The sequence below is a fragment of the Cydia splendana genome, chromosome 22 (genome assembly GCF_910591565.1).
Source record: "Cydia splendana chromosome 22, ilCydSple1.2, whole genome shotgun sequence".
In the NCBI taxonomy this organism is placed as follows: domain Eukaryota; kingdom Metazoa; phylum Arthropoda; class Insecta; order Lepidoptera; family Tortricidae; genus Cydia; species Cydia splendana.
This window is the reverse complement of record NC_085981.1, coordinates 5,228,543-5,244,482: the sequence shown is the minus strand read 5'-3', so window position 1 is coordinate 5,244,482 and position 15,940 is coordinate 5,228,543. Positions and strand designations below refer to the sequence as shown.

Genomic DNA, 15,940 nt, shown 5'->3' with positions numbered 1-15,940 from the left:
TCATGAATTGAGAGGCCATTTTATGTGTGACCTATCGATTTATCTTTATAAAGTACTGAAGTTAGGGGTCAAGTTATATTAGACATTAGTGAGACGATGCAAATTAGGTTTTTTTGAAATGTGAATTGCGTATTTTACGTTTTATTACTTCAATATGCGATTTCGTTTCGTTTCGTTCGACACACACAGGGAATCCAGTTATTTTAGAAACTGTTTTTGAAAACAGTTACGTGGTTAAAAAAAACTGTTACGTTTCGTTTCACGGAAAACTCGAAACGACCCAGCTCTACTGTGAGGTAACCGAGAGCGGGTGGGCGGCAATTTCAACGGGAGGCAGGGAGTGTCCATACTGTACGTTAGTACTCTTTATTATACTGTGACGCGAGCGAGAATGAGAAGTTTTTCGACCCCGGCCGTCAGTTTCGTTTGCGTCTACTATAATAAATGACTATAAGGATTTCGCCCTAATTGCAAAGAAATTAAGGTCCATCTACGGTCAAATTGTTTCTTTTAGTACGTAGTCGCCAAAACTATGTTTTATTTACAACCCTATGACAATGGGATAAGGTACACATTCGTATATCGTTGGTGCCCTCTGTATGAAATAGAACGCGAGTCTGCTAAAGTTGTTATTCTTTTGGATAATTAGCTGTTGGTGTGTTATATGATTATAAACTGTGTTACATTATGAATAAGGTACATATTTGTATGGCTTGTTTAAGAGGAAAGTTTAAGATTGTGTGAACTGCTAGGATATTGTTGACTTAACGATGTAAAGCGAAAGTATGGGAATTTTACTTTTTACACAAAAATGGAAGTAAACGTTTAAATTGTGATTATTGTAATATTTCATTGTTTTTAAAGAACTTTCTTCAGACCATTACTTTCGGGAAAAAACTTGTTGTTTCCTTTATAGCGTGATGCTGTTATGTGAGCCTGATTGTATAGGTACCTGCAAAGTTATGGTCATCGGAATCGCGCGAGTCAGGACCGATAACGGTATTACGGGTCTCTATTGTTTCCCAAATAGTTTTAAGGCGCTCTTATACTCGAGTTTTACGTTTTCAAGGGGGTGAAGCAGACGCGTGGTAGAACGGGCAGGCGGGCGCCCCGCGCGGCGCACCGCACCATTCCCGCGCAGCACGTCTACGTCCTTATTCTGACGACATCGGTATTCTGAATTGTCAGTTCCGGGATTTTTAGTTCGGCAATTAATATTGAATAAGATTTATTAGTAAATTAGAATTTTGATGAGTACTTAATGAAATTAAAAACCGGACAAGTGCGAGTCGGACTCGCCCACCGAGCCCGCCGAGGGTTCCGTACCTTTTAGTATTTGTTGTTATAGCGGCAACAGAAATACATCATCTGTGAAAATTTCAACTGTCTAGCTATCACGGTTCGTGAGATACAGCCTGGTGACAGACGGACGGACAGCGGAGTCTTACTAATAGGGTTCCGTTTTACCCTTTGGGTAGGGAACCCTAAAAATGGTAGGTAAGACGGTGAGTGTACCTAAATAATTATTAATTATATACAATATGAGTGTATACTTGACTGATCATGTTTTTGTAAAAATCGATTTCGACTGGCAAAACATTATTTTTTGGCAACCGGGTTTTTAGGGTTCCGTACCCAAAGGGTAAAACGGGACCCTATTACTAAGACTTCGCTGTCCGTCCGTCCGTCTGTCACCAGGCTGTATCTCACGAACCGTGATAGCTAGACAGTTGAAATTTTCACAGATGATGTATTTCTGTTGCCGCTATAACAACAAATACTAAAAATAGAATAAAATAAAGATTTAAATGGGGCTCCCATACAACAAACGTGATTTTTGACCAAAGTTAAGCAACGTCGGGAGTGGTCAGTACTTGGATGGGTGACCGTTTTATTTGCTTTTTTTTTTGTTTTTTTTTTGTATGGTACGGAACCCTTCATGCTCGAGTCCGACTCGCACTTGCCCGATTTTTTAACCTAATTAGACCCCGCTGAATCCGACATTGCCGGTTGCTTGATCGAATTCTTGACTGGAAGTGAGATAGTTGATATTAAAGGTCCCTTTTTTTAGTTTTTCGTAAATAACTCTTAAACGGTGGCGCATGGCAAAAAAAAATCTTAAATATAAGTAATCTGCGTAAAATTGCCTACAAGAAAGATTCCGTACAATTTTTCGCTAGGATCAATATTCAAAGAGATATTAAGGCGGGAAAGTTAATTATAGACACTTCTAAGGTCTCTTTTTTTAGTTTTTCGTAAATAACTCGTAAACGGTGGCCAATTAAAAAAAATTGTTAAACGTTAATAATCTACACAACATTTTCAATAAAAAAAGATTTAGTACATTTTAGCAGGGATCAATATTTAAAAAGATAATAAAGAGGGAAAGTTAATTATAATAAATTCTAAGGTTCCTTGTTTTTAATTTTTCGTTAATAATTTGAAAAGTATGACTCATAGCAAAAACAAATTTTACACAAATAATAAACATAAAATTTCCTATAAGAAACATGTAGAACACTTTTCGCTAGGATTAATATTTAAAAAGACAAAGCATCCGGTAAGTCAATTATAATCAATTTTAAAGTCCCTTTTTAGTTTTTTGTAAATAACTCGTAAACGGTGTCCCATAGCAAAATAGGTTTTTATGAATAAATAATCTCCATAAAATTTTCTGCAAAAAACATCTGAACACTTTTCTCTAGGATCAATATTTAAAACGATATTAAAGGAAGAAAGTTAATCACAATCAGTTCACAGGTCGCTTTTTTTCGTTAATAACTCGTAAAAAAAATTATACATAAATATTGAACATAAAATTGTCCACAAAAAAGGTTTTGTGCGCTTTTTCGCTACGATCAATATTTAATGAGGTTATAAGGGGGTAAGTTAATTATAATCAATTTCCAGGTCCCTATTTTAAGTTTTTCGTAAATGACTCGTAAACGGTGGCCCATAGCAAAATAGGTTCTTAATGTTAATTAACCCCCCTTGGCTAAAAAGTGGCCTCCATGTTTAAAATTCATTTGTTTACGTAAGATGTCCGTCTTTGGGTCACGAATTTACATGTGTGTACCAAATTTCAACTTAACTGGTCCAGTACTTTTTTGAAGAAAATGGGCTGTGACAGACGGACAGACAGACAGTCGCACGAGTGATCCTATAAGGGTTCCGTTTTTAGGGTTCCGTACCCAAAGGGTAAAACGGGACCCTATTACTAAGACTTCGCTGTCCGTCCGTCCGTCCGTCCGTCCGTCCGTCCGTCCGCGTGTCCGTCTGTCACCAGGCTGTATCTCACGAACCGTGATAGCTAGACAGTTGAAATTTTCACAGATGATGTATTTCTGTTGCCGCTATAACAACAAATACTAAAAACAGAATAAAATAAAGATTTAAATGGGGCTCCCATACAACAAACGTGATTTTTGACCAAAGATAAGCAACGTCGGGAGTGGTCAGTACTTGGATGGGTGACCGTTTTTTTTTGCTTTTTTTTTTTCGTTTTTTTTTTTGCATTATGGTACGGAACCCTTCGTGCGCGAGTCCGACTCGTACTTGCCCGGTTTTTTTTCCTTTTAAGGTACGGGACCCTAAAAACTAAAAAAAGTGACATGTGAATTGATTGTAATGAACTTTTTTCCTTTAATATCGTTTTAACTTAATGTCAACGTCAACTGTCACGAATAAATATTGTTCCCGTAAATAATAAATATTTTAATTATAAAATTGCCAAATAGTGTTTACAACATCACCAAAAATAATAATAAAACATCGGGGAAGTATACTCTAGCGTTTTTATCAACGCAATAAACCGCAAACAGTGAGTGTGCTAAATGCGCGAGTGAATTTTTTTTAATTTTCCTGTCACCATGCCGAAAGATGACTCCACGAAACCTCCAGACCTGCATACCGACGTAGCAACGTGCAGCACAGCGGATGTATGCACCAAATGCCACAAGACACTACCGAAACGGGATCGTCTCACATGCTGTGCCTGTGCGCGTACTTACGACCTTCCCTGTGCCAATGTATATCATGGATTATTTGATTTAATGTCAATTGAAAGAAAATCAAATTGGACCTGCAATTTATGTCGATGCAATGCTCCAAAAACAGGTAATACAAGCACGCCAATTAAAAACACATTACAAAATTACGTGTCAATGGACGATTGGCAGCAACTTCCAGACACAGACTCAGATGACTCCAATGTAACAATACGGAATAAAGGTCACACATTACACAGCCTTGACGACAGTTTGTTAATAATCTCCCGTAAAGACCCGGATCTAAGTCTAAAAAAGAACAATGAAGTATTGTCTGATATCATACTTACCGAATTAAGAAGCTTCAGATCTCAAATGACCCTCCAGCTTGAACAACAAGAGCAACGCTTTACCAACCTAGCTGATAAAATAGAAACAAATATATCTGACCTCTTTCAAAAATATGCTACATTAAAAACGGAATTAAATAACATAAAGCTAACAGTCGATGCTAAAAATATACAAACAGATAACATTTTAAGATCATCAAACACAAATTTCCAACGTATTGACGAAACAAACAGGAAAATCTTAACTCTTGAACATGAAATGGCGGCCTTAAAATATCAAACTCAATTATTAGAAACTAAATTAAAATCCTCAGGCTCGGACCGAATAGTGCCTTCGAATAAAATCGAACAACACAACAACAATAACTATGTAAGAGATAGCTCAAATCATAATTTCACTGGACCAAGTCATGCTGAATACACGAGGAGGCTGGTGCTCTATGGTTTAAATGAATATGACCGTGAATCCGAACCCGTACTGATAAATAAAGTACTTCGTCTATTCTATGACATCTATAACATCGATCTAACAGGGCAAATCGAGGAGATCTGGCGAATGGGGCGTAGAGGTTTCAGGCGCCCTATTGTAATAGAACTCCTAAGCAAGAGGATGACGAAGTATATTATAGAAAACGCCTCATACTGTAAATACACAGGAGTCTTTGTGTCAGAGTTTCTTGATCGTGACAGCCTTCGAACCAGAAAATTACTCAGAGAGAAACTACGAGAGGTTAGAGAAACCGGACAAAGCGCAGTGATACGCAATAACAAGTTATTTGTAAATGGGAAAGAGATGCCCCTCCTAGAAGTATACCCCGATAACGAAGATAGAAACAAGACTATACCCGCAACGACCTTAAACTCAGAAACGTTACCTAGGCGCCTCACCGGAGATGAACCACAACAGAAGTCATCAAGAAACCATCCGCCGACACCAGCGTCATCTGTCAAAACTTTTCGTCCCTAAACGGACCCAATCAACAATATTGTACCAAAACATGTGTAGTATTAGAAATAAAATTTACCAAATTGAGTCACTTATAGATGATAAGCCGTATATCGAAGCCCTTTGTATTTCTGAAACGTGGATTTCAATGTCTAAATTTGATTTGTTAAAACTAGAAGGATACAATTTAGCGAGTTATTACTGTAGGACAAACCACGAAGGAGGTGGAGTTTGTATATTCCTAAAAGATACAATAGAATACTTAGAGCTGACAGATATAAATAAATTATCCATAGAATGTATTTTTGAAACTTGTGCAATCAAGATTCGTAAACCAAATTTAATATTGATAGTAATCTATTGGCCAAATAACTCACGAAGACCTGACTTATTTTTTGAACAATTAGATAAGCTCCTTCAAATCGTAAACATAAAGTACAGTAAAAAAAACGTGATTATTGGTGGAGACTTAAATGTCGATGTATTAAAAATAACAATTCTATCTCAAAACTTGTTAAACCTTTTCAGAAACGCAAACTTTCATAAACACGTAAAAGAACCGACTAGAATATCACAGAATTCAAAGACATGTATAGATATTCTATTCACGAACTTTGATGTCAATAATATAGGTGTTGACGTCGTTGAACTTGGCCTTTCGGACCATAGAGGAGTTTTAGTGACCTCACAAAATATAACAGATAAGACAAAATGCGGACGAAGTCAATACTCTTATATGACCCGTATTTATAACCAAAGAAACATATATCATTTCAAAACCGAATTACAAAATACAGACTTTACATCTATGATTAACCTTCAAAACACGATAAATGAAAATTTTGACCGATTCCATACTGAAGTTAAAAACATACTTGATCGATGCATTCCAAAAATACAGTTTAAACCGAAACCCAAACCAAAAAGACAATGGTTAACTCGCGGAATAAAAATTTCATCTGAACACAAACGCCACCTAAAAATATTAATGGCTCAAACTAACGACCCTGTTTTAAAAAAACATTCTAAAACATATGATAAAATTCTTAAACAATCTGTATATATCTCCAAAAAAATTAACAACATTAATAAAATAAACATATCTAAAAACAAAATAAAAACAGTGTGGCAAATCGTGAATGAACAAACAAATAAAACCAAGACAAAAAAAACCGAAAATATGAGCCTAAACATAAATGGTAGTATTACAAACGATCCACAACTAGTAACAAATACTTTCAACACCTTTTTTGCCTCCGTAGGATCAACCACTAGTAATAGTATACCGCGCGGCCGCCCTGTCATTAACCCAACCAGCAACACATTTTTCTTGTCGCCTGTAGATCCCTGCGAGACGCTTAAATGTATTAAACAGTTGAAGAATAAAACTAGTCATGGAATTGATGAAATTCCTCCCTCACTTGTCAAATTATGTGCCACTGAGTTGACAAATCCTCTCACGGACCTAATAAACCAGTCCTTTTCCTCAGGAATATTCCCAGAAAGCCTTAAAATCTCACTAATAAAACCGATATTTAAAAAGGGAGACCTTTCAGACACCCAAAATTATCGACCCATTGCTTTGCTCAATACCTTTTCGAAGATCTTTGAATCCATTATGACTAACCGACTTACATCCTTTTGCAACAAATTTAATGTGTTTGATGACCGACAATACGGATTTAGGAAACAAAGATCTACCACACTAACAGTATATAAATTTGTTCAAGAAGCGTTAAAATTAATAGATAATAAGAAATACGCGTTCGGGTTGCTCCTAGACATGAGCAAAGCGTACGATCGAGTTCGACATGACATACTCCTAAATAAACTATACGGAATTGGTATTCGTGGTACTGCGCATAAATGGTTTACCTCTTACCTAATGAACCGCCAGCAAATAGTCGAAATAGAATACTACAATGACAATACTAAAACATTATCTAAAGTTCGGTCTTCCACAATAAATACAACTTGTTCTATCCCACAAGGTAGCGTGTTGGGCTGCATTTTTTTTATACTCTATATTAATGACTTGCCAAAATTACTTAATACTAATATCAAATCCCTACTCTATGCCGATGATATTTCTATCATATTTCCCAGCGCGAACACCACTGAAGTTACGAACACCTTAAACACAATATTTAATACAATTTTACCTTGGCTTGAAGAACATAATCTAATTATAAATCTGCAGAAAACGAACTTAATTCAATTTAGACCCTACCAAAGATTGGCTTTACAAATAAATTATTCATACCTATCACAAAATCTAGAACTTACCAACACTTGCCCACTACTTGGCCTGACAATCGACGAAAACTTTAACTGGAAAGCCCACGTTGATAAAATATCCGTCAAATTATCCAGATTTGCTTATGCTCTCAAACAAATATTAATAAATACCAACTTAAAAACTGCTGTATGTGCTTATCATGCTTTTGCCCAGTCATGGCTGCAATATGGTATCATTTTATGGGGCAATAGTGTAAATGCTAAAGACCTATTTTTACTACAAAAAAGATGCATACGAGTTCTAACCAAGATAAGTAATGAAGAAAGTTGCAAACCACATTTTACGAAATTAAATATTCTCACCCTTACATCCTTATACATCATGGAAACCTGCAAATTTGTCCGAAAACACGAAAACTTATTTGTAAAACCCCAAAATCCCAAACCACAACTACATAACTTACGTATCCGCAATAAACTTGTACAAGCAGTTCCCGCCAACCTACATTTCTTCAACAAAGGTCCTTACTCGATGTCCATTCGAATATATAACCACATCCCCCAGTGTATAAAAAATGAAAATAAATATTATAGCTTTGTAAATAAGCTGAAGACTTACCTTTTAACCGAATGCCCATACACTCTGCAAGAGTTTATGGACAATTAAATAGATAAGATAATTTAATTTTAATTTAATTAGTTAGTTTAATTACCCAATAGAATATAAAGTATGTACTCTAAGTACTACGTATAATATGTTGCCACGCCCTTGTAGGGTCCATGCTGTACCCAATATATTTTTTAACACCTTTGTAAACCATGGATGCAATAAATGATTATGATTATGATTATGATTAAATATTGATCCTAGAGAAAAGTGTTCAGTTGATTTTTGCAGGAAATTTTATGTAGATTAAATAATCTACATAAAATATTAATAAAAACCTATTTTGCTATGGGACACCGTTTACGAGTTATTTACAAAAAACTAAAAAGGGACTTTAAAATTGATTGTAATTAACTTACCGGCTGCTTTGTCTTTTTAAATATTGATCCTAGCTAAAAGTGTTCTACATGTTTTTTGTAGGAAATTTTATGTTTATTATTTATGTGTAAGATTTGTTTTGCTATGAGTCATACTTTTCAAATTATTAACGAAAAAATAAAAACAAGGAACCTTAGAATTTATTATAATTAACTTTCCTTCTTTATTATCTTTTTAAATATTGATCCTTGCTAAAATGTACTGAATCTTTTTTATTGAAAGTTTTGTGTGGATTATTAATGTTTACAAAATTTTTTTATAGTGGCCACTTTTACGAATTATTTACGAAAAACTAAAAAAGGGACCTTTAATATCAAATATCTCACTTCCAGTCAAGAATTCGATCAAGCAACTGGCAAATTCGGATTCAGCGGGGTCTAATTAGGTTAAAAAACCTGGTTGCCAAAAAGTAGTATGTTTTGCCAAAATAAATCGATTTTTACAAAAATATGACCAGTCTAAATTATTCAATTTGATTAATTTTATAGCCTTTTAAAATATGTTTACACAATTTATCAATCGTGACTGAATTCCGGATTGGTTAGATGGGTGTGTGCCTTTGCTGCCCAACTTGTTATAAAATGACAATATGAAGGACGAATGTCTGAAATGTCACCGTATTTAAGAATTATTTTGCTTTTCTTCGTAAGTATGTTTAAAAACATTGTGTGTATAACATATTTGCGTATTTATACTGTGATTACCCATTTTATGAAACGTCGGCTAAACTAGCACAGGTCCGACGCTGACAGTGGTCACGGGCGTACTGGCGTGAGGAATAGGCGCAAGGTATTGCCGCGTAGGGTGTAATTTAGTAGGCAAAATGTTGAATTCATCAAATGATGAATGAAAAAATTAACGTATCGATAAAAGGACAAGCAATAATGAAGATTTACTTAAAAGCTATCGACTGAAGTAAGTTTCATATACATTTTCGTCCTAGTACTTCTAACATAAGGAAATAAAGACAGTGTTAGGCATGTTTTCAACTCAAGATTCTATCGAGAAAATAATGAGCCGTCGTGTTTCTGACAAGCAATAACGTAGTTCAAGGACTGAAGTTATACATACTAGAAAATAATGCATGAAATCCATGTAAAAGCCTGTAAATATGGTGACAAAAAAGTGCGTTTTACTACACACCGCGCCTTAAGTCATAATGTACCTATTGTTTGTCCGAATTTTCGTTAGTCATAATTGGTTTTTCTCAGAAACGCGTAACTTTTCAGGATTGCCATAAAACAAACCTAACCTAACCTAACCTATCTATAGAATAACCTTACGAAAATCCTGAAAAGTTAACGGTTTCAGTTTTATGATTAACGATAACATGACAAACAATACATTATGACTTAAAACTTTATGGGAAACAAAGGGACCCCCGGTATTACACATGGCGAATCCTATAGCGTTTCCCACGCCGGCTATACGAATTATGTAGTTATACAGTTAACAATATTCTGACACTGACAAAGAAATAAAACAAAGATGGATAAACACAAAGAGACAGTGCCAACAAAGAAAAGGATACAGATTTTACAATACTTTTACAAGCTAATACCTAACCGGTCATTCTAATAAACCGTTACCGTTACGTAGGCTATTAACTAAAAATGCTCATTGCGTAACGGGAAAAGAAGGCAGTATAAAAAAAAACCGGGCAAGTGCGAGTCGGACTCGCACACAAAGGGTTCCGTACCATAATGCAAAAAACTGCAAAAAAAAAACGGTCACCCATCCAAGTACTGACCCCGCCCGACGTTGCTTAACTTCGGTCAAAAATCACGTTTGTTGTATGGGAGGGGCTCCCATACAACAAACGTGATTTTTGACCGGGTCATCACATATTTCTACTAGACGTCAAGCTATTTCCGTTAGTAAAAAAAACCGGGCAAGTGCGAGTCGGACTCGCGCACGAAGGGTTCCGTACCATAATGCAAAAAAAAAACGGTCACCCATCCAAGTACTGACCCCGCCCGACGTTGCTTAACTTCGGTCAAAAATCACGTTTGTTGTATGGGAGCACCACTTAAATCTTTATTTTATTCTGTTTTTAGTATTTGTTGTTATAGCGGCAACAGAAATACATCACTAACGGGAAAAGAACGTAGTATCAATAAAACCTACACAGTAACGTTTCAGCTCAAACTACATTTATGCCTCGACAACTTTTTTCACACAAAGATTTGGGACTACCTGTCATAGTAAAAGTTTTAGAACTTAGAATAAGCTATCCTATCCAGTGACATATCGCTTGTCCTTATTGGTCATATAGGTATAGGCCAATGAGCCCACCCTCTAATGTATTTAATTATTATTTATTTAATATCATCTAAGCTTGGGTTAATATAGGACGCAGTCCCTACAAATATAATAATTATATCCATATAAATATAATAATTATACCATGTTTAAGGTCGTATATTAACACCTATGTCAAATGTGACAAGTAATTAGATAATGTGTAATGGGTGTGTGTGAAATTGGGACGAGGTGCGGCTAGCCCTGAAACACTATCATTGTTAAATGGTATAACTGTGAATGTATGTTTTAGGTTGATATGCCTATAAGGCAAGGCTCGGAACCGGTTTTTTTATTAATCCCAAAATAGCCCTTTATTTTTTTTATGCTCTTTACGTGGGACTGACTCATGTATTTGGGCAGGCGTGGCTCACTCCGCGATTTCGTCGCTTTGCTACAAGGTAGCTAAAAGTACATCCGTTCGACACCAATTTTGGTGGCTAGCCATAAGCCACTCGTGGCGCTGTCGCCACCTAGCGGCCATATCTGTCCTGATCGTAACAGACGCGTTTTGTTAGAGAGTGAGTCTTCTGTACCTAGTACTATTATTTATTCTGTGATTTAGGTAACAACTTCGTATTATTAGATTGTCCCATTAAATAGTTATTTGTACAACAAGAGATCAAAGTTTGATATTTCTTCGAGTGCTTATTTTGAGTCCCGTGCAAGCGAAAGATTCTATAATAGATTCACGAGCGTAGCGAGTGAATCTAATTTAGAATCTTGAGCGTAGTAAGGGAATCAAAAGCGCACGAGATGTAAATAACTTTGATCTCGTGTAGTACACAAAATTTTTCACCCTAAGCAGTGAGAACATACCTAGAGGGACAGAGATAATAGAACCCCAGTATATCGAACTTGTATTAGACCCCGCATGTTGAAATGACATTTGACTATAAAGGTCACTTGAATGTCATTTTGTTTCACTCAGTGAGCAAAATCGCATTTTGCTCACTGACTAAGACACACTCAGTGAGCAAAATGCGATTTTGCTCACTGAGTGAGACAAAATGACTCAGTGAGCAAAATCGCATTTTGCTCACTGTTTTAAAGAAGCAAAGTACCCTTGTTCGAGCTGCTGAGGTGAAAAATTAATTAATAAACCAAAGAACGAAAAAGAACGTATTAATAATCTTAACTATTTTTTTTTCTATGATTTAGGTTTTAGAACAGTGGTGGGCAAACATTCTTCAGGGGGGGCCAGAAAGTTTAGGATATTTAAGTGGTGGGCCAGAATTGTAGCCAAAATTTATTTTGATTTGTGATAATCGTGGGCCAATGCCGTATAGCCCATATTCTAATTATTTCATACGACCGGCGGCGGGCCAGATGAAACCCATTCGCGGGCCGCAGATGGCCCGCGGGCCGTACTTTGCCCACCACTGGTTTAGAAAGTATGAAAAATTCATAATGGAATGGAAATTAATAAATGTGTAGCTATTTATTTGTACATTATACATGTACCTACGGTCAGCAGCAGAAGTTGCTAAGCGGGCCAGGTGTTCAAAATGATCTTGACGCGCCCTTATTGTTAAGAGAATAAGAGCGTGTCAAGGTAATTTTGAGCACCTCGCCCGCTTAGCAATTTATGCTGCTGACTGTACAGTTGTACAACTATAAATAAAATGACTCAATGAGTATTTTTCTCACCAGACGGCGTCGTTATAATATAGTATAGTTTTATTATATAGTTTTTAAGTTTTAACTAAACTTAACTATAGTAGCTACTACCTACTGCAGTGGAGTCTATAGATCTTTGTAGCATATAGATACCTATATAAACAATGTAAAAAAATCGGGCAAGTGCGAGTCGGACTCGCGCACGAAGGGTTCCGTACCATATAAAAAAAAACAAAAAAAAAAAAGCAAAAAAAAAACGGTCACCCATCCAAGTACTGACCACTCCCGACGTTGCTTAACTTTGGTCAAAAATCACGTTTGTTGTATGGGAGCCCCATTTAAATCATTATTTTATTCTGTTTTTAGTATTTGTTGTTATAGCGGCAACAGAAATACATCATCTGTGAAAATTTCAACTGTCTAGCTATCACGGTTCGTGAGATACAGCCTGGTGACAGACGGACGGACGGACAGCGAAGTCTTAGTAATAGGGTCCCGTCCCGTTTTACCCTTTGGGTACGGAACCCTAAAAAGTCTGTCATTTGTTCAATGAGCTAATAGACAATATTTGGTATCTCTGAAATTACTGCAATTGAATATTTCATTTTTAAGATCGGAATTAAATAATCGATTTGTTTTTTAGCAGTACAACTTACTGATATTTTTGCCATACCCTACCAGGGTCCATGTGCCTAGGTATATGTTACTATGTAGTATAATCGTATGTAATATAAATATGTACATTGGATGCAAAATAAAGATCTCTATCTCTTTAAAGTAACTATAGGTGAGGAGAGTATTGCAGTATAGTTTCCCAATGCCCCGATAGATGGCGCTGGCTGCAAGATAAATGGCGCTATCGTTTGGTCGCCGTAGTTTCTTGACGTCCATTCGTATGTTCCGTAGTGTTATCGATTGACATCTAGTTTGTGTTAAAGCTAGAAACAAGATTTCTCTAGAAAGGGTGTTGGTTGGCCAAATGTCCGGCCAGCATCTTCGGAATAACTGTAACCGGCCAGGTGCGAGTCGGACCCGCGCACGAAGGGTTCCGTACCATTACGCAAAAAAATCACGTTTGTTGTATATGGGAGCCCCACTTGAATATTTATTTTATTTTGTTTTTAGTATTTCTTGTTTTAGCGGAAACAGAAATACATCATCACGGTTCATGAGTTACGGCCTGGTGTCAGACAGACGGACACCGAGTCTTAGTAATAGGGTTCCGTACGCAAAAAAAGAACGGCAAATTTACAAAATGTAGGTGACACCGTAAGATTGTGAACCCGTTAGTTTATAATCTAACGTAGGTTAGGTTAGGTTAGATTGTAATCGATAGCGAACTTATAGATTTTCGTGATTAATCGTTTATTAATATTTTTTAATCATTACATTTTAATTACTTATACAATTAATGCAGCAAGATTTTATTGATTTTTCAATTACATATTTCAGTAATAAGTGCATTGGGGTAACTTGTAACGCGGGGTAATTTTGAAAATCACTAAATGTATGTATACTAAACCAGAAGCACTTCATTCTTTGGCAACACTTTTTTTTTTGTTAGCCTGGTTAAGTGTCCCACTGCTGGGCAAAGGCCTCCCCTCGCTCCCTCCACTCAACCCTGTCTTTTGTAGTTTCCCGCCAATCCAGACAAAATACGTCCAAGTCGTCCCGCCATCTCCTTTTCGGTCTGCCTGCACTCCGGCTAGCACCATCTATGGTGTTCCGTGGGTCCCACTCCGTAACCGTTGGCAACACTTACACAGTAGCAACCATAGATTAGTATATATTATGTTATCTATCTAATACCTTTAAACGAGCAATTCTTGTATATTTATTTATTTATATCAATTATATATATATTTCGGGGATCTCGGAAACGGCTCTAAAGATTTCGATGAAATTTGCTATATGGGTTTCGGGGGCGATAAATCGATCTAGTACCTAGGTCTCACCTCTGGGAAAACTCGCATTTTTGAGTTTTTACATGTTTTCCGAGCAAAGCTCGGTCTCCCAGATATTTTTCTTACAAGGAGATGTTCTTTCTTTATATTTAAGCATGAAGGGGTAAGCAAGACAGACAGCCAGAGTTGCATTTGCTTATAATATTAAGTAGGTATATGTATGGTCAGCTGTCCAATGACCTTGGGTATTGTGTGTAATAATTACAGATGTATTATTTGTTATTGTTCTATTGTGTAACTATTGTAACTAACCTGTTTGAATACACCTTATGTCACTTATTGAGAAGTGACGATGAATTATTACGTATTCTGTGATGTCAGAGAAGGTATGTCCTAGGAATGAGTAGGTACCTACCTACCTAAATAATTTCTGTGTATTTGTTTTACCTGTCTCTATTAGTTTCGTTCTATGAGATATAATATGGCGTAAAGGGCCATAAAATTACCAAAAAAAACATGAATTTGACACTTTTCTTTGGACTCACAGGACACCCTACGCTGGCGTTATTTGTATAATACTTCGATCGGCCAACCCCATTTCATGAGAAGAGATTTTATTTTACGGAACTATTATAAGTTAAAATATTTATTGTAACTAACATAGTTTTTTAGTTATTTTTTTTTTACATAACTAACATTTTATGAGCCACAAGCTTGAAATAAACGTTATTTAATTTTAATTTAACGTATTTGCTTTGCTAGCAGATTCATTTTGGATTATGTGAACATGAAAGTGATGGACTGATGGAACAATCTGTTTATAAAGACCTCGCTTCTCTCGGTTACAAATAAATAAACCAAAATTTTCATCGTTTCAGACAAGTGGGCCGCAACCTCATCATCCCGGGCGGCACGCGCACCATCGACGCGACGGGAAAGCTCGTGATGCCCGGGGGCATCGACCCGCACACGCACTTCGAGCTCGAGATGATGGGCGCCAAGACGGCCGACGACTTCTACAAGGGCACCCGCGCCGCCGTCGCGGGAGGCACCACGACTGTCAGTAAGTATTCGTGATGCCGGGCGGCATCAACCTTTACACTTCGAGCTAGAAACGATTGGCGCTAAAACTACCGATATCTCCTTCGTTCTATATTAAGTAGAATGTGCTTCTGTTACCCTCACTTTATAAAATTTGATCTTCATTCGGTGCTGAGTGTTGAAATTTCATCATCACACTTATGCGACACTATTTAGGACTACGGACGACATGAGCGAGCCTGTGATGCCAGGTGGCATCAATGGCATCAACCCGCTAGCACACTAAATTTCGAATGTCATCAGTTATGTTTCATCTGTCAAATCGAAATTAACCAATGAGTCCTTGGAATCGTAATTTTAAACAACATACTATTTTTTAATAATTTAATTACTAAGCGCCACTTGCACTATCCCACTAACCCGGGGCTAAGCGGTTAAACCGTTAACCCAGTGGCAAATTGTACTGGTGGAATGGTGCAAGTGCTGCTAAGTGAATTCGACTTTCCAAT

General features: G+C 36.7%; 1 protein-coding gene across 2 annotated transcripts in view; it reads left to right on the top strand.

The window, feature by feature from the left end:
- The window catches only part of LOC134801466 (dihydropyrimidinase 1), an 81,008-nt gene that overhangs the window by 44,959 nt on the left and 20,109 nt on the right, over window positions 1–15,940 (top strand). For both annotated transcript variants that reach the window (XM_063774066.1, XM_063774065.1), the window contains exon 3: window positions 15,269–15,453. In XM_063774066.1, coding sequence (XP_063630136.1) covers window positions 15,269–15,453 — 185 coding nt within the window. The remainder of the gene's footprint in view (window positions 1–15,268; window positions 15,454–15,940) is intronic.